Source organism: Tamandua tetradactyla, chromosome 9 (genome assembly GCF_023851605.1).
Source record: "Tamandua tetradactyla isolate mTamTet1 chromosome 9, mTamTet1.pri, whole genome shotgun sequence".
NCBI classification, from domain to species: domain Eukaryota; kingdom Metazoa; phylum Chordata; class Mammalia; order Pilosa; family Myrmecophagidae; genus Tamandua; species Tamandua tetradactyla.
Window position 1 is genome coordinate 39,342,193 of NC_135335.1, and position 27,146 is coordinate 39,369,338.

Consider the following 27,146-nt stretch of genomic DNA (forward strand, 5'->3'; position numbering starts at 1 on the left):
GTGCCAGAAAATTCACACATATGTGGAGGCTCAACACACTCTTAAACAACCAGTGGGTCAAGGAAGAAATTACAAGAGAAACCAGTAAATATCTTGAGGCAAATGAAAATGAAAACACAACAACAAAATTTATGGGATGCAGCAAAGGCAGTGCTAAGAGGGAAATTTATTGCCCTAAATGTCTATATTAAAAAAGAAAAAAGGGCAAAAATAGAGGAATTAACGGTCCACTTGGAAGAACTAGAGAAATAACAGCAAACTAACCCCAAAGCAAGCAAAAGGAAAGAAATAACAAAGATTAGAGCAGAAATAAATGAAACTGAGAACATGAAAACAATTGAGAAAATCAACAAAACCAGAAGTTGGTTCTAAGAGAAAATCAATAAGATTGATGGCCCCTTAGTGATGTTGACAAAAAGAAGAGAGAGGATGCAAATAAATAAAATCAGAAATAGAAGAGGAGGCATAACCACTGACCCCACAGAAATAAAGGAAGTAATGGAGGATACTAGGAACAACTTCATGCTAATAAATTCGACAATATAAATGAAATGGACAAATTTCTAGAAAGGCAAACAACCAACATTGACTCCAGAAGAAACAGACGACCTCAACAAACCAATCACAAGTAAAGAAATTGAATCAGTCATTAAGAAGCTTCCCAAAAAGGAAAGTCCAGGCCAGATGGGCTTCATATGTGAATTCTACCAAACATTCCAAAAAGAATTAGTACCAATCCTGCTCAAACTCTTCAAAAAAATTGAAGAGGAGGGAAAGCTACCTAATTCATTCTATGAAGCCAACATCACCCTCATACCAAAGCCAGAGAAAGATATTTAAAAAAAGAAAACTACAGACAAATCTCTCTAATGAATATAGATGCAAAAATCCTCAACAAAATTCTAGCAAATCAGAGTGTATGTGTTGGAAATGTTTGTGTTTTGTTCTTGTAATTTTTTTTAATTAAAAAAGAAATTCTAGCAAATCAAATCCAGCAGCACATTAAAAGAATTATACACCATGACCAAGTGGGATTCATCCCAGGTATGCAAGGATGGTTCAACATAAGAAAATCAATTATGTAATAAACCTGTGGTGGTTTGAAAGGAAGTATGCCCCCTAAGAAAAGCCATGTTTTAATATAAATCCCATTTCATAAAGGTAGAATAATCTCTATTCAATACTGTATGTTTGGGTGGGCCACGGTGGCTCAGCAGGTAAGAGTGCTTGCCTGCCATGCCCGAGGACCCGGGTTCGACTCCCGGTGCCTGCCCATGTTAAAAAAAAAAAAAACTGTATGTTTGAAACTGTAATGAGATCAACTCCCTGGATGATGTGATTTAGTTAAGAATGGTTGTTAAACTGGATTAGGGGATGACATGTCTCCACCCATTTAAGTGGGTCTTGATTAGTTTCTGAAGTCCTATAAAAGAGGAAACATTTTGGAGAATGAGAGATTTCAGAGAGAGTGACACTATGAAGCAGAGAGTCCACCAGCCAGCAACCTTTGGAGATGAAGAAGGAAGAGGACTCCCGGGGAGCTTCATGAAACTGGAAGCCAGGAGAGAAAGCTAGCAGATGACACTGTATTCGCCATGGGCCCCTCCAACCGAGAGAGAAGCCCTGGCTCTGTTCACCATGTGCCTTCTCATTTGAGAGAGAAACCCTGAACTTCGTCGGCCTTCTTGAACCAAGGTATCTTTCCCTGGATGGATACCTTTGATTGGACATTACTATAAACTTGTTTTAATTGGGACATTTTCTTGGCCTTAGAACTATAAACTAGCAACTCATTAAATTCCCCTTGTTAAAAACCGTTCTGATTCTGGTATATTGCATTCCGGCAGCTAGCAAACTAGAACAACACCATATCAAAAAATCAAAGCAGGAAAACCACATGATCATCTCGATTGATGCAGAAAAAGTATTTGACAAAATTCAACATCCTTTCCTGTTGAAAACACCTCAAAGGATAGGAATAGAAGGGAACTTCCTCAACATGATAAAGGGAATAATGAAAAACCCACAGCAAACATCATCCTCAATGGGGAAAAACTGAAAACATTCCCCCTAAGATCAGGAACAAGACAAGGATGTCCACTATCACCACTGTTAAACATTGTGTTGGAAGTTCAACCCAGAGCAATTAGACAAGAAAAAGAAATACAAGGCATCAAAATTGGAAAGGCAGAAGTAAAACTCTCACTGTTTGCAGCTGATATGATACTATATGTCGAAAACCCTGAAAAATCCACAGAAAACCACTAGAGCTAATAAATGAGTACAGCAAAATGGCAGGTTAAAAGATCAACACTCAAGAACCAGTAGTATTTCTATACACCAGTAATGAATAATCTGGGGAAATCAAGCAAAAAATTCCATTTACAATTGCAACCAAAAGAATAAAATATTTAGGAATAAATTTAACTAAAAAGACAAAACATCTATACAAAGGAAACTATAAGAAATTGTTAAAAGAAATCACAGAAGACCTAAATAGATGGAAGGGCATTCCATGTTCATAGATTGGAAGACTAAATATAGTTAAGATGTCAATTCTACCTAAATTGATTTACAGATTCAATGCAATACCAATTAAAATCCCAACAACTTACTTTTCAGATATAGAAAAACCAATAACCAAATATATCTAGAAGGGCAGGGTACCCTGAATAGCTGAAAGTATCCTGAGGAAAAAAAATGAAGTTGGAGGTCTCATGCTACCTGACTTTAAGGCATATTATGAAGCTATAGTGGTCAAAAGAGCATGGTACTAGCATAAAGATAGATATACTGACCAATGGAATGGAATAGAGTGTTCAGACACAGACCCTCTCATCTATGGACAACTGATCTTTGATAAGGGAATCAAGCCAGTTCACCTGGGACAGAACAGTCTCTTCAATAAATGGTGCCTAGAGAACTGAATATCCTTAGGCAAAAGAAGGAAAGAGGATCCATACCTCACACCCTGTACAAAAATCAACTCAAAATGAATCAAAGACCTAAACATTAGATCTAAGACCATAAAACTGTTACAAGAAAATGCAGGGAAATATCTTATCAATTTTATAATAGGAGGGAGTTTCCTATACTTTACACCCAAAGCACGAGTGTTGAAGGAAGAAAGAAAGAAATGGGAACTCCTCACAATTAAACACTTTTGTGCATCACAGAACTTTGTCAAGAAAGTAAAAAGAGGCCTTCCTGGGCTTCCGGGCCAAGGTGGCAGCTTAACAATGTGCAGGTTTTAGTTCGTCCTCCAGAATAACTACTAAATAGCCAGAAACAGTCCAGAATAGCTCCTGGGGCCACATCAGTGACCAGACACAGCATACCCCAGTCTGGACCAGCTGGACTGGCTGCGAGGCCCCCAGAACCGTGAATTCCTGAACTGCAGTGGCCAGCACCCCTCCCCAACAGGCTGCTTCCCAAAGGAGAAAGGAAAGGACTTTACCAGCAGCAGGGGCTGAGCCCAACCAAACTCCAATTGTGGAATTAATTAACAAATTCTGACTACTACTTAAAATAGGTCCCCAGCTCAGGTGAACCTCATCAAAGCAGAGGTCACTCATTTTTGCCCTGGTGCCAGGGGGGCAGGGCTGACAAAAAAAAAGGGGGGGAAAAAAGAAGGAAACAGGTTTTTGTGGCTGTGTTGCTACAAAGGCTTGACTGCCTTTGGAGACAGTGGCAGGACTTCTCAGGTTGCAACTACCCCAGGCATAGTCCGAAACAAGCTCGTGTGAAGGCATGCCTGGAGCCTGTGCCTTACCCAGGGGAGGGGTGTAGCCCAGCTCAGGTGGAATCCCTCCCTCAAGGAATTCAGACACCAGGGCTTGGTAATTTGAACCCATTAAAGCCAGCCCACAACCTCTCCTTTGTCTCCACCATGCCCCCAGCAGGGAGAGTCTGCCGAAGTTAAAGGTACTGCATCATCTTATGCTGGTGGGACCTGCAGGCAGACAAGCACCACATACCCTCACATACAGGGAAAACCGATGCAGGTGGCTCTTTCCTCCTGATAGGAGGCCAGTTTGGTCTGGGAAAATCCAGCTGGGGTCTATAATACCTAAGTAGACCCTCCTAAGGGGTGGGGGTGGGGTGGGGCGGGGGGAGGCACCATACAAGCAGGGCAAGAAACAAGAAAACAAGAACTGAAAAATTCTCCTCTGTTAAACAAAACTTAAGCTAGAGGTCCAGATAAAGCTGAACGGAATGTCAAAGAACAGATAGACAACAAATTCATCCAGCAAGAAAACCTTAGGTAAAAGAAGTGAAAGGAATCTCCAGAATAAACTAATTAAGGTAATTAAATGCCTAGACGCCAGCAAAAAAAACAAATCACACTAGGAAAATTGAAGGTATGGCCCAGTCACAGAAACAGACTAACAATTCAAATGATACAGGAGCTGAAACAATTAATTCAGAATATACGAACAGAAACGGAAGGGAAAACCGTATCAAAAACCAAATCAATGAATTGAGGGAGGATATAAAGAAGGTAGGGAATGAACAAAAAGAAGAAACCAAAAGTCTGAAAAAACAAATCACAGAACTTAAGGGAATGAAAGGCATGATAGAAGAGATGAAAAAAAAAAATGGAAACCTACAATAGTAGATTTCAAGAGACAGAACATAGGATTAGTGAACTGGAGGATGGAACATCTGAAATCTGGCAAGAAAAAGAAAATATAGGGAAAAAATGAAATAATATGAGTAGGAACTCAGGGAAATGAAAGACAACATGAAGCACATGAATATATGTGTTGTGGGTGTTCCAGAAGGAGAAGAGAAGGGAAAAGGAGGAGAAAAACTAATGGAGGAAATCATCACTGAAAATTTCCCAACTCTTATGAAAGACTTAAAATTACAAATCCAAGAATTGCAGCATACTCCAAACAGAATAGATCCAAATAGACGTACTCCAAGACATTTAATAATCAGAATGTCAGAGGTCAAAGAGAAAGAGTGACTCTTGAAAGCAGCAGGAGAAAAGCAATCCATCACATACAAGGGAAGCCCAATAAGACTATGCGTAGATCTCTCAGCAGAAACCATGGAGGTGAGAAGACAGTGGGTTGATATATTTAAATTATTAAAAGGGAAAAACTGCCAACCAAGAATTCTATATCCAGCAAAATTGTCCTTCAGAAATGAGGGAGAAATTAAAACATTTTCAGACAAAAAAATCACTAAGAGAATTTGTGACCAAGAGACCAGCTCTGCAAGAAATACTAAAGGGAACACTAGAGACAGATAGGAAAACAGAAGAGAGAGGTGTGGAGAAGAGTGTAGAAAGGAATACTATGAGTAAAGGTAAAACACTGAATGTTAATGGAGTAAACTCTTCAAGCAAAAGACATAGTCTGGCAGAAAGGATTAAAAAACAGGACCCATCTATAAGCTGTCTGTACTCAAAGGACACGAGGCCAAGGACACAAATGGACATTTACACACCAATGTTTATAGCAGCATTATTAACAATTACCAAGAGATGGAAACAGCCAAAATGTCCATCAACAGTTGGCTAAACAAACTGACATTTACATAAGATGGAATATTATGCAGCTGTAAGACAGAATAAAGTTATGAAGTATGTAACAACATGAATGGACCTTAAGGACATTATGCTGAGTGTGATTAGCCAGAAACAAAAGGACAAATACTGTACGGTCTCACTGATATGAACTGACATTAGTGAATAATCTTGGAATATTTCCTTGGTAACAGAGACCATCAGGAGATAGAAATAGGGTAAGATATTGGGTAACTGGAGCTGAAGGGATACAGATTGTGCAACAGGACTGAGTATAAAAACTCAGAAATGGACAGCACAATATTACCTAACTGTAATGTAATTATGTTAAAACACTGAATGAAACTGCATATGAGAATGGTAGAGGGAGGAGGACTGGGGCATAAATGAAATCACAAAGAAAGATGATAAAGATTGAGATATGTAATCTAGGAATGCCTAGAGTGTATAATGATAGTGACTAAATGTACAAATTTAAAAAATGTTTTCGCATGAGGTAGAACAAAAGAATGTCATTACTGCAGCGGGTCAAGATGGCAGCTTAACAACGTGCACATTTTAGTTTGTCCCCCAGAACAACTACTAAGTAACCAGAAACAGTACAAAACAGTTCCTGGGGCCACGTTAGTGACCAGACACACAGCGTACCCCAGTCTGGACCAGCTGGACCGGCTGCGAACACCCCCCAGAACCATAAGTTCCCAAAGCTGTGGTGGCCAACGCCCCTCCCCCATAAGCCACTTTCCAGAGGGGAAAGGAAAGGACTTTACCAGCAGCAGGGATTGGGCACAATCAAATGCCAATTGTGGAACTAATTAACAAATTCTGACTACTAAAAATAGGCCCCCAGCTTAGGTGAACCTGATCAAAGTGGAGGTTGCTCATTTTTGCCCTGGCACCAAGGGGGCAGGATTGACAGAAAAAGGGGGGAGGGGGGGAAAAGAAGGAAACAGGTTTTTGTGGCTGTGTATCTACAAAGGCTTGACTGCCTCTGGATACAGCAGCAGGACTTTTCAGGCTGCAACTGCCCCAGGCATAGGCAGAAGTGAGCTCTTTTGGGGGCTCATCTGGAGCTTGTGCCTTCCCCAGGGGAGGGGTGAAGCCCCACCCATGTGTAATCCCTCCATCAAGGAATTCAGACACCAGGGCTTGGTAATTTGAAGCCATTAAAACCAGCCTACAACCTCTCCTCTGTCTCCACCACGCCCCCAGCAGGGAGAGTCTGCCAAAGTTAAAGGTACCACATCATCTTATGCTGGTGGGACCTGCAGTCAGACAAGCACCACACACAGGGCAGGCTGTGTCCAGACTTCACAGGGAAGTCTTTCAACCTGCTGGGTCTCACCCTCAGGGAAAACCGACGTAGGTGACTCTTTTCTCCTGATAGGAGGCCAGTTTGGTCTGGGAAATTCTGGCTGGGGTCTATAATATCTAAGTAGACCCTCCTAAGTGTGTGTGTGTGTGGGAAGGCACCACACAAGTAGGGCAAGAAACAAGAAAACAAGAACTGAAAAATTCTCCTCTGTTAAACAAAACTTAAGCTAAAGGTCCAGATAAAGCTGAACGGAATGTCAAAGAACAGATAGACAACAAATTCATCCAGCAAGAAAACCCTAGATAAAAGAAGTGAAAGCAATCTCCAGAATAAACTAATTAAGTTAATTAAATGCCTAGACGCCAACAAAAAATAACAAATCACACTAGGAAAATTGAAGATATGGCCTAGTCAAAGGAACAAACCAACAATTCAAATGACATACAGGAGCTGAAACAATTAATTCAGAATGTACGAACAGACATGGAAAACCTCATCAAAAACCAAATCAATGAATTGAGGGAGGATATAAAGAAGGCAAGGAAAGATAAAAAGAAGAAACTGAAAGTCTGAAAAAACAAATCACAGAACTTATGGGAATGAAAGACACAGTAGAAGAGATGAAAAAAATGGAAACCTACAATGGTAGATTTCAAGAGACAGAACATAGAATTTCTGAACTGGAGGACGGAACATCTGAAATCCGACAAGAAACAGAAAGTATAGGAAAAAAAATGGAAAAATATGAGCAGGGACTCAGGGAATTGAAAGACAATATGAAGTGCACGAATATATGTGTTGTGGGTGTCCCAGAAGGAGAAGAGAAGAGAAAAGGAGGAGAAAAACTAATGGAGGAAATTATCACTGAAAATTTCCCAACTCTTATGAAAGACTTAAAATTACAGATCTAAGAATTGCAGCATACCCCAAAGAGAATAGATCCAAATAGACATACTCCAAGACATTTAATAATCAAAATGTCAGAGGTCAAAGAGAAAGAGAGACTCTAGAAAGCAGCAAGAGAAAAGCAATCCATCACATACCAGGGAAGCCCAATAAGTCTATGCGCAGATCTCTCAGCAGAAACCATGGAGGCAAGAAGACAATGAGATAATATATTTAAATTATTCAAAGAGAAAAACTGCCAACCAAGAATTCTGTATCCAGCAAAATTGTCCTTCAAAAATGAGGGAGAAATTAAAACATTTTCAGACAAAAAATCACGGAGAGAATTTGTGATGAAGAAACCAGCTCTGCAAGAACTACTAAAGGGAACACTAGAGACAGATACGAAGACAGAAGAGAGAGGTGTGGAGAAGAGTGTAGAAAGGAAGACTATGAGTAAAGGTAAAAAGAAGGAAAATTAGATATGACATATAAAATCCAGAAGGCAAAATAGTAGAAGAAAGTACTACCCATGCAGTAATAACACTGAATGTTAATGGAGTAAACTCTCCAAGCAAAAGACATAGTCTGGCAGAATGGATTAAAAAGCAGGACCCATCTATAAGCTGCCTCTACTCAAAGGACACGGGGCCAAGGACACAAATGGTCATTTACACACCAATGTTTATAGCAGCATTATTTACAATTACCAAGAGATGGAAGCAGGCAAAATGTCCATCAACAGACGGTTGGCTAAACAAACTGTGACATTTACATAAGATGGAATATTATGCAGCTGTAAAACAGAATAAAGCTATGAAGTATGTAACAACATGAATGGACCTTAAGGACATTATGCTGAGTGTGATTAGCCAGAAACAAAAGGGCAAATACTGTATGGTCTCACTGATATGAACTGACATTAGTGAATAAACTTGGAATATTTCCTTGGTAACAGAGACCATCAGGAGATAGAAATAGGGTAAGATATTGGGTAATTGGAGCTGAAGGGATACAGATTATGCAACAGGACTGAATATAAAAACTCAGAAATGGACAGCACAATATTACCTAACTGTAATGTAATTATGTTAAAACACTGAATGAAACTGCATATGAGAATGATAGAGGGAGGAGGGCTGGGGCATAAATGAAATCACAAGAAAGACGATAAAGATTGAGATGGTATAATCTAGGAATGCTTGGAGTATATAATGATAGTGACTAAATGTATGAATTTTTAAAATGTTTTTGCATGAGGAAGAACAAAAGAATGGCATTACTGCAGGGTGCTGAAAATAGATGGTAATTAATATTTTAAAAGGTCACCTTATGTGTGAGACTAAAGCAAAAAATGTTTATTTGGTACAAATCTATACTTTGACTAGTGCGTCTCCTAATATAACTTATGTAGATACTTGATTGAACACCTTAAGTAATGGAACTTTGTATAGGACATGAGATTTTGTTGGTTTGTCCAGATGATGCCCTGATGAATCCCAGAGTGATTTGATCAGTGAGTGGAAAAGTATTTGCAAAGTCCCCTTCAGGGAATGGTGAGAACAGGGGAAAACTCAACTTCCCCAAGTTGAATTCTTGATATTCTCACTAGTGTGGGCAACCAAAGCTATAGGCTGAGCCCCCAGTCTTGGGGTTTGTTCATATGAAACTTAACCCCACAGGGGAAAGGTCAAGCCTACTTAAAATTAGGCCTAAGCATCACCCCCAAGAGAACCTCTTTTGTTGCTCAGATGTGGCCTCTCTCTCCAGTCAACACAGCAAGCAAACTCAGTGAAATGAGACAAAATAAAGTGTCAATGACTGAGAGATCCCAAACAGAGTTGAGAGATTATCCTGGAGGTTATTCTTATGCATTAAATAGGTATCACCTTGTTATTCAAGATGTAGTGGAGGGGCTGGAGGGAACTGCCTGAAAATGTGGAGCTGTGTTCCAGTAGCCATGTTTCTTGATGATGATTGTACAATGATAAAGCTTTCACAATGTGGCTGTGTGATTGTGAAAACCTTGTGTCTGATGTTCCTTTTATCTAGCTTGTCAACAGATGAGTAAAACATATGGAATAAAAATAAATAATAGGGGGAACAAATGTTAAAATAGATTTAGTTTGAAATGCTAGTGATCAATGAAAGGGATCAGTAAGGGGTATGGCCTGTAAATTTTTTTTTTCTGTTTGTTATATTTTTCTGTTGTTTTTATTTCTTTTTCTGAATTGATGCTAATGTTCTGGGAAATGATCATGATGGTGAATATGCAACTATGTGATGATATTGTGAATTGCTGATTATATATGTAGAACAAAATGATCATAAGTTAAGAATGTTTTTGTTAGTTTGTTGTTACATTTTTTAAAAAACTTCATAAAAAAAGCTTAAAACATTCCCTGCGCCTCCCCATGATTCTGTACCCCCAAAGGTTCTGTTTTAATTGGTCTGGGGTGGAGGCCGTGACCTTGATCTCAGTGAAAACTCCCCAAGGACTTCTACTGTTCAGTTTAGGTTGACTGCACCGTCTTGACTTGGAATAATTATTCCTTGCTCTTCTTTTTAACTTATACTGTATACATATTGCATCTTGTTCATTTTGCCTGTTTTTCAGATTTTCATAAATGGAAGCGGGTTGTCTGTATTATTTTGTGATTTTTGTTCCATATTGTGAACTGTGTCCATGGTGTTTCACATATAATTTTAATTCCAGGGCCTGAATGCGCCACAATTTCTCCATCCTGTTAACGGACATTTAGGTTATTTGGCTGTTACTAGAATGCTACTATGAACGTTCATGTTTGTGTTTCCTGGTTCACTCCAGCGAGAATGTCTGCATGAGAGTACAGGTATCTCCAGCTTGGCTGGTGTATTGTTTCCTCGCCATAACAAATTGCCATAAACCTGGGGGCTTAAAAGCAAATTTATTCCCTCACAGTTCTGGGGGCCAAAATCTAGAGGTAGCAGGACCGCACCCCTCCCAAAGGCTCTAGAGAAACTTCACTGCCTCTTGTTGCTTCGAATGGCTCTGGGCATTCCTTGGCTTTTGCAGATACATCTGTCCCCATTTCATGTGGCTTCCTCTGAGTCTCCGTCTTTTCCTCTTCTTAAGGACACCTGCCATTGGAGTCAGGGCCCACCCAGATAATCCAGGATGAGTTCATCTCAAGATCTTTAACTTAATTACATTTACAGACATGCTTTTTTGAAATAAGTTCACATTCACGGGTTCTAGGTGGAGGGGGCACCATTCAACCCCATTATTACTGGGAAAAAAACAAACTTTTTTAGATGGGTGTGGCTTGTTGGATATTTCATTTTTCGGTAACTTTTGCCCCCCTGCTGAGGAAGGGACAGATTCACTTCTTCTGAGAAGGGCTGGGGCCTTGGCAAGGACTAAGTCTAAGTCTCAGACGGTGGACGTCCCTGCACCCACTAGATGTCTTTCTGCCACCAGCCTAGCTCCTCCCCTGGAGCCCACGGAGGCGGTAGCGGAGGTGGGGGTCTCCCGGTGGTCAGCAGCTCAGGCAGCGTGCTCCTGCCGCCTGCTCACTGCCTCATGATCTTGGGCAAGCCATGTTTCGGACTCCGCGCCTAATCTGTAAAAGAAAATGTGATCCCTCCCCCCACCAAGGATCAGAGATGTCAGACACAGAGACCCTGTGTCTCTGGCCCTCGGTGGGAATTCTGGGTCCTGTTTCATGGAGGAGCCACTGACGGCCTCTAGCTCTCACTCTGGACCTTGGGGTGTGGTCACTCATCCAGCCGTGCCATTCACCCTCAAATAGAAATAGAGCCAAACCCAGAATGCTTTACTTGCTCCTTTTTATTTGGTCCTGGGTCCCAGCCAAGGGCAGTGGGGATTGCGGCAGGGGCTTCTCTAGCCTCACATCCCCCAGGCCCCCCAGCCTCGGGGATGCATCATTAAGGGACAGGGGTTCCTGGGGGCTCTGCCCCTCCATGAAGCATGCCTCAGCCTTGTGTTTGTCGCAGAGTTTAGCCTTGAACTTGCCTTTGGCCTTGACCTTCCTATGGTTACTAGGCAGAGTTCCGACTTCAAAGGGCAGAGACCACAAGGCGTTTCCAGGATGGGCGCTGCGAAGGCTCTGGGGAGGAATGGTCTCAGTGTGAAAGGAGGGGAGAGGGGGAAGAGACGATCAGGAAATCTGTCCAGGAAGGGGGTGCTGGAGGGAAAAATGCACTTCCCTTGGGGCTCCAGCCAGCCTAGGAGCTGCCCTCTGCCTGTGCTCTCCAGCCCTGACCCCCCGGTGCTCAGCAACCACCAGGCACAAGTCACAGTTTGAGACCCACCTTGCTTGGCTTCCAGCCGCTGGGCTTGACCTCAGATGTAGGTGGGAGGGCAATCAACACCTTGGCGGTAGGTAGAGTCATCAGGGCCTTGCCTGTGTTCGACAGGGCCCTGGGGCCCGCCAGCTTGCCGTGCTGCAGTCTGACAACCCGCCCCTGGGGTCGGAGCACGTGGGGGGAAGGCAGCTGGGCCTTGTTGTGGAGGCTGGGGAAGCGGTAAGGGGCTGTGGGAGTAAGGGAGGTTGTGAGGACCTGGGGAGGGCCAGGGTGGACAGGCTGCCCCTCAGGGGTCACGGGGTACGCGGGCAGGGCCGGGGTGGGTGGGGCGGTGTGAGGGCAGATGCAGGCCTCCAGGTTTCGCTTCCAGAGGCAAGGGGAAGAACATCGGGCTTGGAGTCCAACAGACCTGGGTCTGCATCCCAGTTCTGCCCCTTCTGAGCTGTGCAATCTTGGGCAACTTCCTTAAACTTCCTGATTCCTCGGCTGGAAAATGGGGATAATAGCACCTACCTTGCTAGGTCGTTGTGAGAACTAAACGAGCATCACAGTGTTAACTGTTAAGTGCTGTACAAATATTAATACCTTTCCCCCCGAGGCGAACTGTGGGTGGAGGCAAAGGCAGAACACTGCAGCAGGAAAAGCTTGGGCCCTGGAGAGAAACTGAGTCCTGGCATGTTTGAAATAGACCTGCCTTGCAGGGTGAAGGGGAAAATACTCATTTGATTGCGTATTACAAAAAAATACTTTGTGAGTAGTGGTTTTTCTTGTGACTGACTTGGCTTGGGGGTGCGGGTGGGGGGCAGATCTGGGTTGTTGGGGTGGGGAGGGGTTTTGAGAGCAGGGAGAAATTGCCTTGGGACATGGGGTGGTTTTGGGGGGGGGCGGTCTTACCCAGGGCCTTGGGGTTCTTAGGACTTAGTGGCAATCTCAAGGGGTGGGGCTGCCTGTCCCCATTAGCAAAGGTCATGGTGAAAATGCAGCCCATCTTGGCAGCTGGGGGGTCCCACTTCCAGAGGTTGGGGTGAACCAGGGCTGTGGCACTTTTTGCCTTGCCTTTCTTCCCCTTTCCGGAGGCCAAGGTGGCAGCAGTAGAGTCCGGCTTCTCAATGTGCCCCAGGCGCCTGGCCCCAGCCACTTTCCTAGAAGCTGACCTGGAGGTAGGGGTCCCTGAGTCCTTGCCTTCCCCAGAGCCTTGCTGGGTGAGCAGGTGAGGGAGAGACGGGCAGATGGCCATCCGCCGGTGATATGCCACGTTGGGTTTCTTGATGGTGGAGCCCTCTACCAGAAGCCGGATACCCACATAACGAGGCACCTCCACAGCAGGCTGTGGGCAAGGAGAGGAGACAAGGGCTGCTCAGGCAATGGGACCCAGGGCAGAGTTGAGTGCAATTAAATTTCTGGGGCACGATAAATCCCAGAGTGATTTGAACAGTGAATAAAGAAGTATTTGCAAAGTCCCCTTTGGGGAATGGTGAGAACGGGGGAAAATTCGAATTCCCCAAGTTGAATTCTTGATATTCTCATAAACAGTGCAGACAATCAAAGCAATAGGCTGAGCCTCCAGTCTTGGGGTTTGTTCGTATGAAACTTAGCCCCACAAAGGGTAGGTCAAGCCTACTTGAAATTAGGCCTAAGAGTCACCCCCAAGAGGACCTCTTTTGTTGCTCAGATGTGGCCTCTCTCTCCAGCCAACACAACAAGCAAACTCACCATCCTCCCCCTGTCTATGTGGGACATGACTCCCAGGGGTGTGGACCTTCCTGGCAACGTGGGACAGAAATCCTAGAATGAGCTGAGACTCAGCATCAAGGGATTGAGAAAACCTTCTCCACCAAAAGGGGGAAGAGTGAAATGAGACAAAGTGTCAATGGCTAAGAGATTCCAGAGTCCAGAGGTTATCCTGGAGGTTATTCTTATGCATTAAATAGATATCACCTTGTTATTCAAGATGTAGTGGAGGGGCTGGAGGGAACTGCCTGAAAATGTGGAGCTGTATTCCAGTAGCCATGTTTCTTGATGATGATTGTATAATGATATAGCTTTCACAGTGTGACTCTGTGATTGTGAAAACCTGTGTCTGATACTCCTTTTATCTAACTTGTCAACAGACGAGTAGAACATATGGAATAAAAATAAATAATGGGGGAACAAATGTTAAAATAAATTTAGTTTGAAATGCTAATTATCAATGAAAGGGAGGGGTAAAGGGTATGGTATGTATAATTTTTTTTTCTGTTTTCGTTTTATTTCTTTTTCTGTTGTCTTTTTATTTCTTTTTCTGAATTGATGCAAATGTTCTAAGAAATGATCATGATGAATATGCAACTATGTGATGATATTGTGTTACTGATTATATAGGTAGAACAGAATGATCATATGTTAAGAATGTTTGTATTTCTTTCTTGTCATATATATTTTTTTAATTAAAAAATTAAAAAAAAAAATTTCTGGGGCACCTGGTCAGAAGACATTTCTGGGTTGAGAAACGGAATTCCCATCTCTGATCTCTAAGGGGGCTGGCCGTGGAGAGGAACAAGGCTGAGGGATGAGGGCTCTTGGGACTGGTAACCAAGAGTTGGAGGAGCTGGATGTCTGCTGGCCATGCCCCCAGCAGCACCCCTCCACCCCACTGACTTCTGAAGCTGTCCCCAGCCCCTGGATCAAATGGCTCCATGTCACATTCCACTGCTGATGGATAGTTGTCTGAGATAAGCAAATCAGATTCTCTGCAGAGAAAACTTAGAGTTTAGACATCCAGACAGATGAACGGCTTGGAAGAGGCTGTCTCTTGTGAAGGTTATAGGAAGGTAGAAATTAAGAACCCTAAAATAGGAAGTCTTTGGAGAGAATAAAGTAGCAAATGTGCAGAAAGAGGCAAGTAACTAGGGCCAAAGGGAGGAGCTTGCTACAGATTTCAGTTCCTAGTAAGCCAAACTGCACTTCCTGCAGTTGGACCCTGACAGAATCCCCTATGTCTTGATAATAACCTTTTTTTTTTTTTAATCCTTGGAACAACCTTCTTTTTAACCTTGAACTAGTTTGATGGCTCTTCCTGTGTCATCAAAGGATCCTAATGAGAATCTAGCTAAACAACAGCATCACCTGGAGCTTGTTTAAAAAAAAAGATATCCAAGTGCCCAAATATTTGCCCAGTGGAAAAGCTTACTTTATAGCTGGACCTCAGCTAGTAAAGGTAGAAGGTATGATACAACTGCAAATGAACCATTTTGTAACTCTAATAAAATAGGCAAGAATCAAAATTGGATGTTAAGACAATTAGGTGAAAAGGAGGACAGGAAAGTATGTAATTTGCACACAGCTAAAGTATTACTTTACAAATTGAAATTGCATGGGGAAGGATGTAAGTTCATGGTCCAACTTAGCATCACTAATCGGTGATACCACATGAGCGCCCAGCATCACCTTTCAGGTGTCCTTGCCAAAACTGTTCAGCTGAACCTCATCAAACTTTTTGACCTAACTTCTCATTTATGGGACATTCAAATGACAGAAAGACAAGTTAAACACCACCACAAGGGAATGATCAGATAAATCCAGAATGTGGGGCAGTTCTACAGAGCAACCGGTCTGGTCTCTTTAAAAGAGTAAAACTGCGGGAGGCAAAAGTGGTGGGACTGTGTCTGAGATTAAAGAGACAAAAATGATGAATGCCAGGTGTGAACCTTGATTAGATGTTGGCTAGAAAAAATTAAAATAACAATAAAAATCAGTTATAAAAGACATTTAGGGGACAAACAAGGGACTGTGTAGTTCTTCAGCCAAACATTTTGAATCATTCTCTGGGGATCAGGCTTCCTGGTATTTATAATTTCAGAAAGCTTGCCAGCTGGTTCTGGCCTGTGAACCAGCATTTGGGGACCAATGCACCGAAACATTATCATCCCCCTCGGGGCTTTGTCTTATTTTCCTCTCCTTTTATAGAGTCAGTTCATTTTTTTTTGAAACCAGAATGCCAACATATTAATTAAAAATATGATCAGAAAGTGTGGCGAAGACTAGACACTTGGCGTGGTGATAAATACAGAACCATGTGATGATATTGTGAGTCACTGATTGTAACCATGTCAAGAATGATTGTATGTCAAGACTGTTTGTATATTTGTTGTTTACAATAAAATATTTAAAAAAACACACTTGGGTTATGTATCATAACATTCTGTCCCTGTAGCAAAACTTTGAGGGGATCCTGATCAGAAGCCACTTAATTAAATTACCACAAAAAAATTTTTGCTAGGAAGCTCAGAAACATTTGAAACCAGTTTTCTGATTGATTGTTTTATCCCATGCTCTTCTGTAAGAGGTTTCAAATCCTTTTTTTTTTTTAACAAGATGAATAAAACAATTAACAAGATAAGTAAAATCATTATAATAGTAATAATAGCAGCTACCGCTAATTGACTCTTACTATGTTCTAGGCACTTTATATGAGGTGCCATTAACAATGACACTTCTAGCAACTTTATCAGTTAATAACAACTGTGCTGGTTTGGATGTATTATGTACCCCAGAAAAGCCATGTTTTAATCCCAATCCAATCTTGTGGGAGCAACCATTTCTTTTAATCCTAAATCAATACTGTAGGTTGGAAACTTTTGAATAGATTATCTCCATGGAGATGTGACATGCCCAATTGTGGGTGTGACCTTTTGATTAGATGAGATGTTTGAGTCTACCCATTCCAGGTGGGTCTTGATTAGTTGCTGAAATCCTTTAAAAAGAGGAAACATTTTGGAGAGAGTCAGAAATGACAGAAACAACAAAAACGACAGAAGCCTCTGGGCCAACAGAAATTTCACAGCAGAGCTGACACAGATACTGACACATGGAGAACAGAGACACAGATGTTTGGAGATGCTTGGAGCCCAGCAGATGTTGCCATGAGATGTTAAGCAAACCAGAACCTAGAGAGAACTAAGGGAAGTCAAGAGATGAGAGCCATCCCTGAAGAAGCAAAGTGAGGAACTCCCAAGAGAACAGAGGTTGAAAGCAACAGAGCCCAGGAGCAAGGGACCAGCAAATGCCAGCCATGTGACTACCCAGCTGACAGAGGTGTTCCTGACCCAACAGCCTTCCTTGAACTAAGGTATCTTCCTGGATGCCTTAGTTTGGACATTTGTATAGACTTGGAACTGTAAATTTGTAAGTTATTAAATTCCTCTTTTTAACAACCATTCCAATTCTGGTATATTACATTTGGCAGCTTGCAAACTAACACAACAACAGTAGCTAGAACTTGTGCAGCATTTACTATATTCAGAGCATGGTTCTCAAGTGCTTTACTTCTAGCAACGTATTTATTTCTCACAACAACCTATGAGGGAGATACTATTTCCATTCCTACTTTACAGGTGAGAAAGCTGAGACTAGACCCCTGGCAGTTGGGAATGCATCCACAGTCATGCAGCTCATGGTTACTGTGCAAGGAGAGGTTCAAAAGTCTATGCTCTCAACACTGAGCTATATGACCTCTCTAGAAATATTATCCAAACATATTAACTCATTGCATCCTCCCAAACCCTTGGAGAAGGACGGTAATATTGTCTTCATTCTACAGGGGAAGATACTGAGCCTCAGGTTGCACTAAGTCACTATGGTACGACTGGACTTGAACCTGGTTCTGGCTGACCACTGAGCCCGTGTGCTTCACTGTGGGGCTTCCTGGGAGAGAGCGCAGGCTCCTTAACAGGGGGTGTGTGGAGAGGTCTGAGCGCACGGTCCTGCCTGGGCAGGGCCACCTCACCTGCTTGTAGATAAGCTCGAAAGCCCCTGTGTCACAGTTGTGGTCCTGCCGCCGGTCAATGACTACGCGGAGGGTGTCAGCTTGCACGCCAGCACAAAGCCGGGCAGTGACGGCCGTGGAGGGCGCCATGGTGGGGCTGGCGTTGATCTCGATCAGCCAGGGCTGAAAGTCCTCGCCAAATACAAAGTCAGCACCGTAGAGCTCAAAGCTGGCCTTCCGGCACTGTACGGTGTCCTGGGAGGTCAGCAGCGCGTGGATCACAGCGGCCTTCATGCCAGGCACCATGATGGTGGACCAGGCCTTTGGGGCCCCCATCTCTTGCAGGTGTGCCTGGAACTTCTGGCTGGACCACATATTGTCTGGGGGCAGCAGCGGGTGCCGGTGGCACGAGTTTTCCAGGTGCTTCTGGATGGAGTTGTTGCACAGATGGACAGAGCTGGGGCAGAGAGCAGAAAGCTGAGGTCCTGGTCCCTTGTCCCACTCCCACCCAAACTCAGGGAAGGCAGGCAAACCCTGGAACCAGCCCATGGCCACCCTTGACCATTGAGTTTGAGATGGGGCTTAGCTTGGAGAACAAGGGACACCAAGGAAAGCCAGACCAGTCATAAATCTCTCAGGGGCACTTACAATAGGGATCACAGCGTTAAGTGCCCTGTGCAAGATCTCAGTTAACCCTCCCAGTGCTTGGAAGCTAAGGAGCTGGGTAAGAGTATGGGCCCTGGATAGTCACCAAGACATATGTTCAAAGTCCCATCTTCACACTGATTAGTTGGGAGCTCTTAGGCAAGTCCTTTAACCTCTCTGAGTCATTTCACAGCTGTAAAATGGGGGTAACACTAGTACACACTTCACTGGGCTTTTAGGAAGAATGACTGAGATAACAGATATGACGTGCTTAGCACCTATCAATACACAGCACTCAACAATTGAGAGCCTTAATTATGTTTCCAATTACTGCCTCCATTCTTCAGATGTGGACACTTAGGCTTAAATAGGTTTTCACTTGAGCAAAGTCACACAGCTTCAAGAAGAAATTTTTATGCAGGCTTAAACCAGGCTTCCTCTCACCCCCTTGATGCCAGCCCCCCGATTTAATTTTGCAACCTTCCTCTCTCGCCTCACACTTCTCTTGATCCCCCCTTTACCCTGTTTGAATTTTTCTCCTTTTCCCACAACAGATCATTTTACGTTGATAGTCAATGCTTATTGTCTGTTTCTCCCTACCAGAATGTGAGCTTCTTGAGAGTTGTGATCCTGGGTTTTTTTCAGGGTGGTGCAGTGGGGGGAGGGAGTGCATGGGTAGCAAATCGAACCCAGGTCTCCCACATGGCAGGCAAGCATTCTACCACTGAACCACCCGTGCACCCCTTGTGATCCTCTTTTGTTTACTGCTGTATGCCAAGTGCCCAGAACATTGAATGGCATGTGATACACACTCAATAAGTATTTGATTGAAGGATGGTTAGATGGATGGATGGATGGCCTGCCTGCCTGACTGCAATGCCTATTTGGAGCCCAGGGTTATATGATTCCATTGCATATTAACTGCCTGTTTGCTTGTCGTCTTCCCAACTAGACCAGGAACACATGGGAGGTGACTGATGGGGCTCACTTGTCTAGGTTCTTCAGGGAGAAGGGCTGCGTGGAGAAGCGGATATAGCTGTCACGGTAGAACCATACAGTAAGTGGGTTCCAGTCAGTCACCAGGAACCACTGTCTCAGGTCAAACTTGGTGCCAAAGATGAGCAGAGGCCGCTCAATATACTTCTGTACCACCCACTTGCCATCCTTTATCACCAGGGGGTTGCCATCCACCAGTTTCAGCATCTCTTCCAGGTGGTCCATGCACACAATGCCTAAGGGGGAAGGTGGTACACTGGGGTCAGGGGTCAGGAGGCCAGGCTTGGGTTGGGAGGAGGGCCATGGGACCATGCACAGCTACCATAGGCTCTCGTCCCTTAGGGAAAGTGGAGAATCTGTCAAGGATTTTAATTTTTAAAAAAGAAACTGGTTTTATTTTATTGACCAGGAATATATGCACAGATTAAAATTCACATAGTATCTACTCTTGGGATTTAAAAAAAATCATATGCATATATTATTTTGATGAATTTCCTCCAAAAATTAACAGAATATAAACAATAACAAAAATCAGACAGTAAAAAAGGGAAAAAGATAAAAAATAAATATCCTTCCCCTGTTTCTAGGTCCTTATGGGTATCTTCCCATGTGAGAGTCTATATGTATCTCTGTTTCATAGGATTATATAAATTAAAACACGTTAACGGTTTTGAACAGTGCTCGGCTCATGGTAAGCATTCAGTAAATGTTAACTCATTATTATTAAATAAATTTCTCGCAGAATTTCTGGCACAGTTTTCATTTTATGTTGCCAAGTTGACCTCCAAAGATGTCCTACCAATTTTCACATCCAACATAAATGTATGAGATTGTGCATTTCCTACATCCTATCCAACACTGTTCTTTTTCATTTCTCCTAGGTAGAGAATGATATCTCATTTTAGTTCCAACTCTTTCATAATGAGTGAAGTTAAGTATTTAATGCATATAAGAAAATATCAGAACCCCTTTGTAAACCAAACACACACATTCAGAAATCTCATTCCTTCACCGTTTGGACCCAGCAGCCTGATCACCTGCCAATGGTACAGAATAATTTGTACCTGGTTCCCAAACCAGATCCTATCTCAAATAACAAGACAGACCACCCAAGAACATGCTGCCAAGAACAGAAAACTAACTGTTCATACACTTTGATTCAGCAATTTCATCTCCTGGAATTTATCCTAAGGAAATAAATGGAAGAGGCCACAAAGATATCCATATAGGATGTTCAACATAGTGTTGCTTGTAATGGCAAAAAAAATAAAGGGAAAAACACTGAAGATAATTTAAATATCCGTCAGGAAGGGAGTAGATTCATGCATGATGGTACATCCAAACAAGATTAGACTACGCAGCTGCAAAAAGAACGAGGTAACAGTACATACTGTACTTTTATATAAAATTTAAAAGTAGGTAGCACTCATACGATGGAATATTATACAGCTGTTGAGACAGAATAAAGTCATGAAGCATGTAGCAACGTGGATGGACCTTGAGGACATTATGCTGAGTGACATTAGCCAGAAACAAAAGGACAAATACTGTATGGTCTCATTAATATGAACTAATATTAATGAGTGAACTTTGAGAACTGAAGTTACGAATACAGGTTATCAGGAGATAGAAATGCGGTAGAGATTGGGCATTTGGTGCTGAAGGAATACAGATTGTGCAACAGGACTGATTGTAAAAATTCAGAAATTGATAGCACAATACTACCTGGTTGTAGCACAATAATATAAGTACACTGAATGAAGCTGAATGTGAGTATGATAGAGGGAGAAGGGCTGGAGGCACATATGAAACCAAAAGGAAAGATAGAGGATAAAGACTGAGACAGTACAATTTAGGAATGCCTAGAGTGGACAATGATGGTGATTAAATGTACACATAAAAAAACATTTTTGCAGGAGGGAGAACAAATGAATGTCAACATTGTAGGGTGCTGAAAATAGTATATGAGAAAAAGTACAATCAATGTAAACTAGGGTCTGTAGTCAACAGTAGCATGCAATATGCTTCCACTGAATGTAACAGAGGCATTGTGTCAAAACTAAATGTCAATAGGCATGGGGCGTGAGGGAGGGGTATGTCTTTTTCCTTTCTTATGGCGGCATAAAATATTTAAAAAAAAGATAGAGTATGCTGGCAAAGCCATGTCTATATACTTAGGTTGGATTCTATGATGTGTAAATAAAACTGTCTAAAAATGAACAGAAAGAAACAAGTGCTAGAGATAATGTGGAGAAAGAAATGTACCTATTCACTGTTGGTGGGGAAACTGAGAGGTGCAGCCCCTTCGAGGGCAGTGTGGTGGCTCCACGGGAGGCTGGGGTGGGGTTGCCATATGATCTCTGAAACCTGTTGCTCAGTATATACCTGGAGGAACTGAGTGTGGGGACAGGAAAGGACATTTGCACACTGGTGTCTCTTGTGGCAAGGTTCAGGATCCACAATGGATAGAGGCAGCCTAAGGGTACTGTATTAGTTAGGGTTCTCTAGAGAAACAGAATCAACAGGAAACACTCGCAAATCCAAAATTTATAAAAGTGTCTCACATAACCATGGGAATGCAGGGTCCAAAATCTGTAGAGCAGGCTGTGAAGCTGACAATTCCGGTGGAGGGTCTGGACAAACTCCACAGGAGAGGCTCGCCAGCCGAAGCAGGAAGAGAGCCTGTCTCTTCTGAATCTTCCTTAAAAGGCTTCCAGTGATTAGACTGAGCATCACTCTTTGCAGAAGACACTCCTCTTGGCTAATTACAAATGGAATCAGCTGTGGATGTAGCCGACATGATTATGATTTAATTCTATGAAATGTCCTCATCGCAACAGACAGGCCAGCACTTGCCCAACCAAACAGGTACCACCACCTGGCCAAGTTGACACATGAACTTGACCATGACAGGTACAATGACTGAGGAATGGAAGGGGGAACTATGGTGTATACATACAGCCAGAAACTGTGGGTATTTATGTGACACCTCAGACTCTGAGTTAGAGCTCTGAAGCTATGAAAGTCAGCAGTACCCCATATTGTTGAAACTGTGAACAAACTTTGAGGAGATATGAACGAAACTGATCTGGATAGGACTAAGATAAATCAGAACATAGGGTAAAGGATGATATTGTCCATATTTTAGAACTTCCATTTCTGTGTTAGACCAAAGGAAGAGATGTTTATTTGGTGCAAATTTTTATTTTGGGTAGTGGATTTCCTAATTTAACTTGTATGGTCAGTTTAGTTGAACACCATAAGTACATGGAATCTTGAATAGGGAGTGAGATCTTGTTGGTTTGTCCAGGTTAGTGTGATGCCCTGATATATCCCAGGGTAATCTTGGCAGAGAATAAAGAAGCATTTGCAAGGTACCCTTGGGGAACTGGGGAGAAAGGAGGAAATATGCAACTTCCCCATTTGGAGAATGTCTGATATTCTCACAAGCAGTGGGGACAACCAAACTAACAGGCCAAACCCTCGACTGTGGAGTTTGCCCCTATGAAACTTATTCCTGCAAAGGAGAGGCTAAGCCTACTTAAAATTTTGCCTAAGAGTTACCCCCAGAGAACCTCTTTTGTTGCTCAGATGTGGTCTCTCTCTCTGGGCCAGCTTGGCAGATGAATTCACAGCACATGATTCCTGGGGTATGGATCTCACTGGAGACATGGGGTTGAGCTCCCGGGATGGGCAGGGGGTCCAGCATTGGGGGATTGAGAGATCCATCTTGGCGGGTGGGGAGGAGAGAGATGGGATAGAGTGGGTATGCCCATTTGAAAGGACGCATGTACCCTAGAAAAGCCATGTTTTGATACTGATCCCATTTTGTAAAGGCAGACGTTTCTTATAATCCCTATTTAGTACTGTATGTTGGAAACTTTAGATTATCTCCATGGAGATGTGACTCAATCAAGAGTGGTCATTAAACTGGATTAGGTGGAGATGTGTCTCCACCAATTCCAGGTGGGTCTTGATTAGTTTACTGGAATCCTATAAAAGAGGAAACATTTTGGAGAATGCGAGAGAACCTGAGAGAGAAACCCTGAACTTCACTGGCTTTCTTGAATCAAGGTATCTTTCCCTGGATGCCTTAGATTGGACATTTCTATAGACTTGCTTTAATTGGGACATTTCCATGGGGGATGGCCTAAAAACTGTTAACTTGCAACTTATTAAATTCCCCTTTTAAAAAGCCATTCTGTTTTTGGCATATTGGATTCTGGCAGCTAGCAAACTAAAACAGTGGGGTTTCAGTGGCTGGGGGGATTTCCAGCGGAGTTGAGAGGTTATTCTGGAGGTTATTCTTGTACATTATACAGATACCTCTTTTCAGTTTGTGGTGTATTGGAATGGCTGGAGGGAAGTACCTGGGGCTGTTGACCTGTGTTCTAGTAGCCTTAATACTTTTTTTTTTATTAATAAAACCGATCACATATAACACAAACATTCTTAATGTATGAACATTCCATACTTTGTGTGCAATCAGTGGCTCACAATATCATCACATAGTTGTATATGCATCACTATGATAATTTCTCAGAACATTTACATCACTCTGGAAAAAGAAATAAAAAGAAAAAAGAAAAACTCATACATACCATACCCCTTACCCCTCCCTCTCATTGACTGCTAGTATTTCCATCTACCCAATATATTTTAGTCTTTGTTTCCCTATTTTTTTTCTATACCCTTTACCACTCTGTTTCATGGATCACTAGCATTTCAATCTACTAAATTTATTTTAACATTTGTTCCCCTTATTATTTATTTTTAATCTATATTTTTTACTCATCTGCCCGTACCATAGATAAAAGGAACATCAAAACAAGGTTTTCACAATCACACAGTCACTTAGTGAAAGCTATATCATTATACAATCATCTTCAAGAAACATGGCTACTGGAACACAGCTCTACAGTTTCAGGCACTTTCCTCTAGCCTCCTTAATACACCTTAAACTAAAAAGGGGTTATCTATACTCCCCTTACGTGGGACATGACATCCAGGGGGGAAAGTCTCCCTGGTGACATGGGAGAGGACTCCCAGGGATGAATCCAGAACTGGCACCATGGGATCAACAATTCCATCCTGACCAAAAGGGGGAAACGAAGTGTAATTAATAAAGTATCAGTGGCAGAGAGAGTGTAAATAGAGTCGAGAGGCTGCTCTGGAGATTGCTCTTATGTTTCAGGTAGACCTTGCTACCTGCCATCCCCCAACCAGGAACATTCCAGCCAATCCTAAAGAACACCTAGGGTACTATATAAGATTCCATAAGGGTTCCATGAACTGGAGTAACTTTCAAGAAACCTACAACCTCCAGATGGGTCCCTAGTCCAGATAAGTACGGAAACCTAGCCCAGCCTCTCCAGAACATCAGCTAGTTTCATCTCCCTACCACATATTAGTGGCAAACCCTTCTAATATCAAAAATTTAGAATTGCCATAGCCCAAACAACCCCAAAGAGAAGTATGGAAAGATCAAAGGTGGAGAAGTATGGAAAGATCAAAGGTGATGGTGGAATTATACATAGAAGGTAGGACTTAACAAACGAATATGAATACTGAATCATTGAATTGATATCTCTTTTAGTCTGCAGTATTTTAGAGCAGCTAGAAGTAAAAACCTAAAATCGTGAAATTGTAACCCATGTCAAAGTCTGAAATATGTTCTACAACTAACTGTGGTGTTGTACTTTGAAATTTATAGCTTTTTGTATATATGTTATTGTTCACAAAAAAAGAAGGAAAAAAAGTCGACTGTGATGATAAAGTATTTACGCCTTCTAGCCTCCTATAATTCTGGAGCAGCTAGAAGGAAAAATATAAAAGGATCATATGGTAGCCCATTACAAACTCTGGGATATGTCCTGTAACCACTTTGTTGAAGAGTGCTTTGAAAACTATTCCTTTTTTATTTTTTTGCTTTGTATGTATGGTATACTATACAGTAAAAAAAAGTTAAAAAAAAAAAAAGACCATGATGGAAAAACATTTAAAAAAAGGGGGCAGTATCTATATAACGCGTAAGAATAATCTCCAGGATAACGTTTTGACTCTATTTGAAATCTCTCAGCCACTGACACTTTGTCTCATTTTTCTCTTCCCCCTTCTGGTTGAGAAGGTTTTCTCAATCCCTTGATGGTGAGTCCCAGCTCATTCTAGGATTTCTGTATCACGTTGCCAGGGAGGTTTACACCCTTGGGAGTCATGTCCCATGTAGAGATGGGGAGGTCAGGGGGTTGGCTTGACGTGTTGGCTGAGAGATAGGCCACATCTGAGCAACAAAAGAGGTTCTCTGGGGGTGACTCTTAGGCCTAATTTTAAGTAGGTTTAGTCTATCCTTTGCGGGGATAAGTTTCATATGAACAGACCCCAAGATTGAGGGCTCAGCCTAATGATTTTGTTGTCTTTACTGCTTGGAAGAATATCAGGCCTTCTCCAAATGGAGAAGTTGAATTTTCCCTCTTTCTCACCATTTCCCCCAAGGGGACTTTGTAAATCCGTTTTTATTCACTGTTCAAATCACTCTGGGGTTTATGGGGCATCACTCTGGACAAACCTACAAAACCTCATACCCTAGTCAACGTTCCATTTATTTATGGTATTTTAATACCAAATAAACATTTTTTGCTTTAGTCTCACACATAAGTTAAAGTTTTTAAATATGAATTACATTTATTTTTAACACCCTGCAATATTGACATTCCTTTGTTTTTTCTCATGCAAAAACATTTTTCAATTTGTACATTTAGTCACTATCATTGTATACTCTAGGCATTCCTAGATTATACCATCTTAGTCTCGATTGTCTATCTTTCCTTCTGAATTCATTTGCGCCCCCAGCCCTCCTCCCTCTATCATTCTCACATTCAGCTTCATTCTGGGTACTAACATTATTGTATTACAGTTAGGTGGTATTGTGCTATCCGTTTCTGAATGTTTACATTGCACAATCTGTATCCCCTCGGTTCCAGTTACCCAATATCTACCCTATTTCTATCTCCTGATGGTCTCTGTTCTTAACTGAAATTCTCCAAGCTCATTCATTAACGTTAGTTCATATCAGTGAGACCATACAGTATTTATCCTTTTGTTTCTGTAGTAGCCTTGATTCTTGAAGACGATTGTATTGTATAAAGATGCGACTTTTATAATATGACCGTGTGATTGTGAAAACCTTGTGTCTGTTGCTCCTTTTGTCCAGGGTGTGGACAGATGAGTACAAATATATGGGTAAAGAATACATAGATAACGGAGGGGGGTAGACAGAGGGTAAAATCAATTGGGTAGATGGAAGCACTAGTGGTTGAAGGGAGGGATGGGAGGGGGTGGGGTACATATGAGGTTTTTTTTTCCTTTCTGTTTCTTTTTCTGGAGTGATGCAAATGTTCTAGAAGGTGGTTGTGGTGATGAGTACACAACTGTGTGATGATTTTGTGGGACGCTGATTGTACACCATGTATGGACTGTATGTGGGTGAAAATTTATCAGTAAAAATATATATATTTTAAAGTAGGTAGCACTAATCTATGGCATTATAAGGGAGGACAGCGGCTGTTGTGAGGAGGTGGGGACTGGGAGAAGAATGGGAAGGGGAACCTCTAGGTGCAGGTACCATGTTATTTCCTGATCTGCAGGTTGGTTACACAAGTATAAGGTTCATCATTGAGCCACAGACTCAGAACGTGTGCCCTCTTCAATGAGGCATATCA

The 27,146-nt window shown here is 42.2% G+C and overlaps 1 protein-coding gene across 11 annotated transcripts in view; it reads right to left on the reverse strand.

The window, feature by feature from the left end:
- Positions 1–11,547: 11,547 nt before the first annotated feature.
- Positions 11,548–27,146, reverse strand: part of TTLL3 (tubulin tyrosine ligase like 3) — a 31,626-nt gene continuing 16,027 nt past the window's right edge. For 3 of the 11 annotated variants that reach the window (XM_077116611.1, XM_077116604.1, XM_077116603.1), the window contains exons 10-14: positions 19,421–19,664; positions 17,809–18,244; positions 13,101–13,371; positions 12,051–12,271; positions 11,548–11,845 (exon numbers count right to left, since the gene is read on the reverse strand). In XM_077116611.1, the coding sequence (XP_076972726.1) occupies positions 11,552–11,845; positions 12,051–12,271; positions 13,101–13,371; positions 17,809–18,244; positions 19,421–19,664 (1,466 nt within the window). In that variant the 3' untranslated portion in view covers positions 11,548–11,551. The other 8 variants (XR_013157786.1, XR_013157787.1, XM_077116607.1 and 5 more) reach the window with 6 other exon arrangements.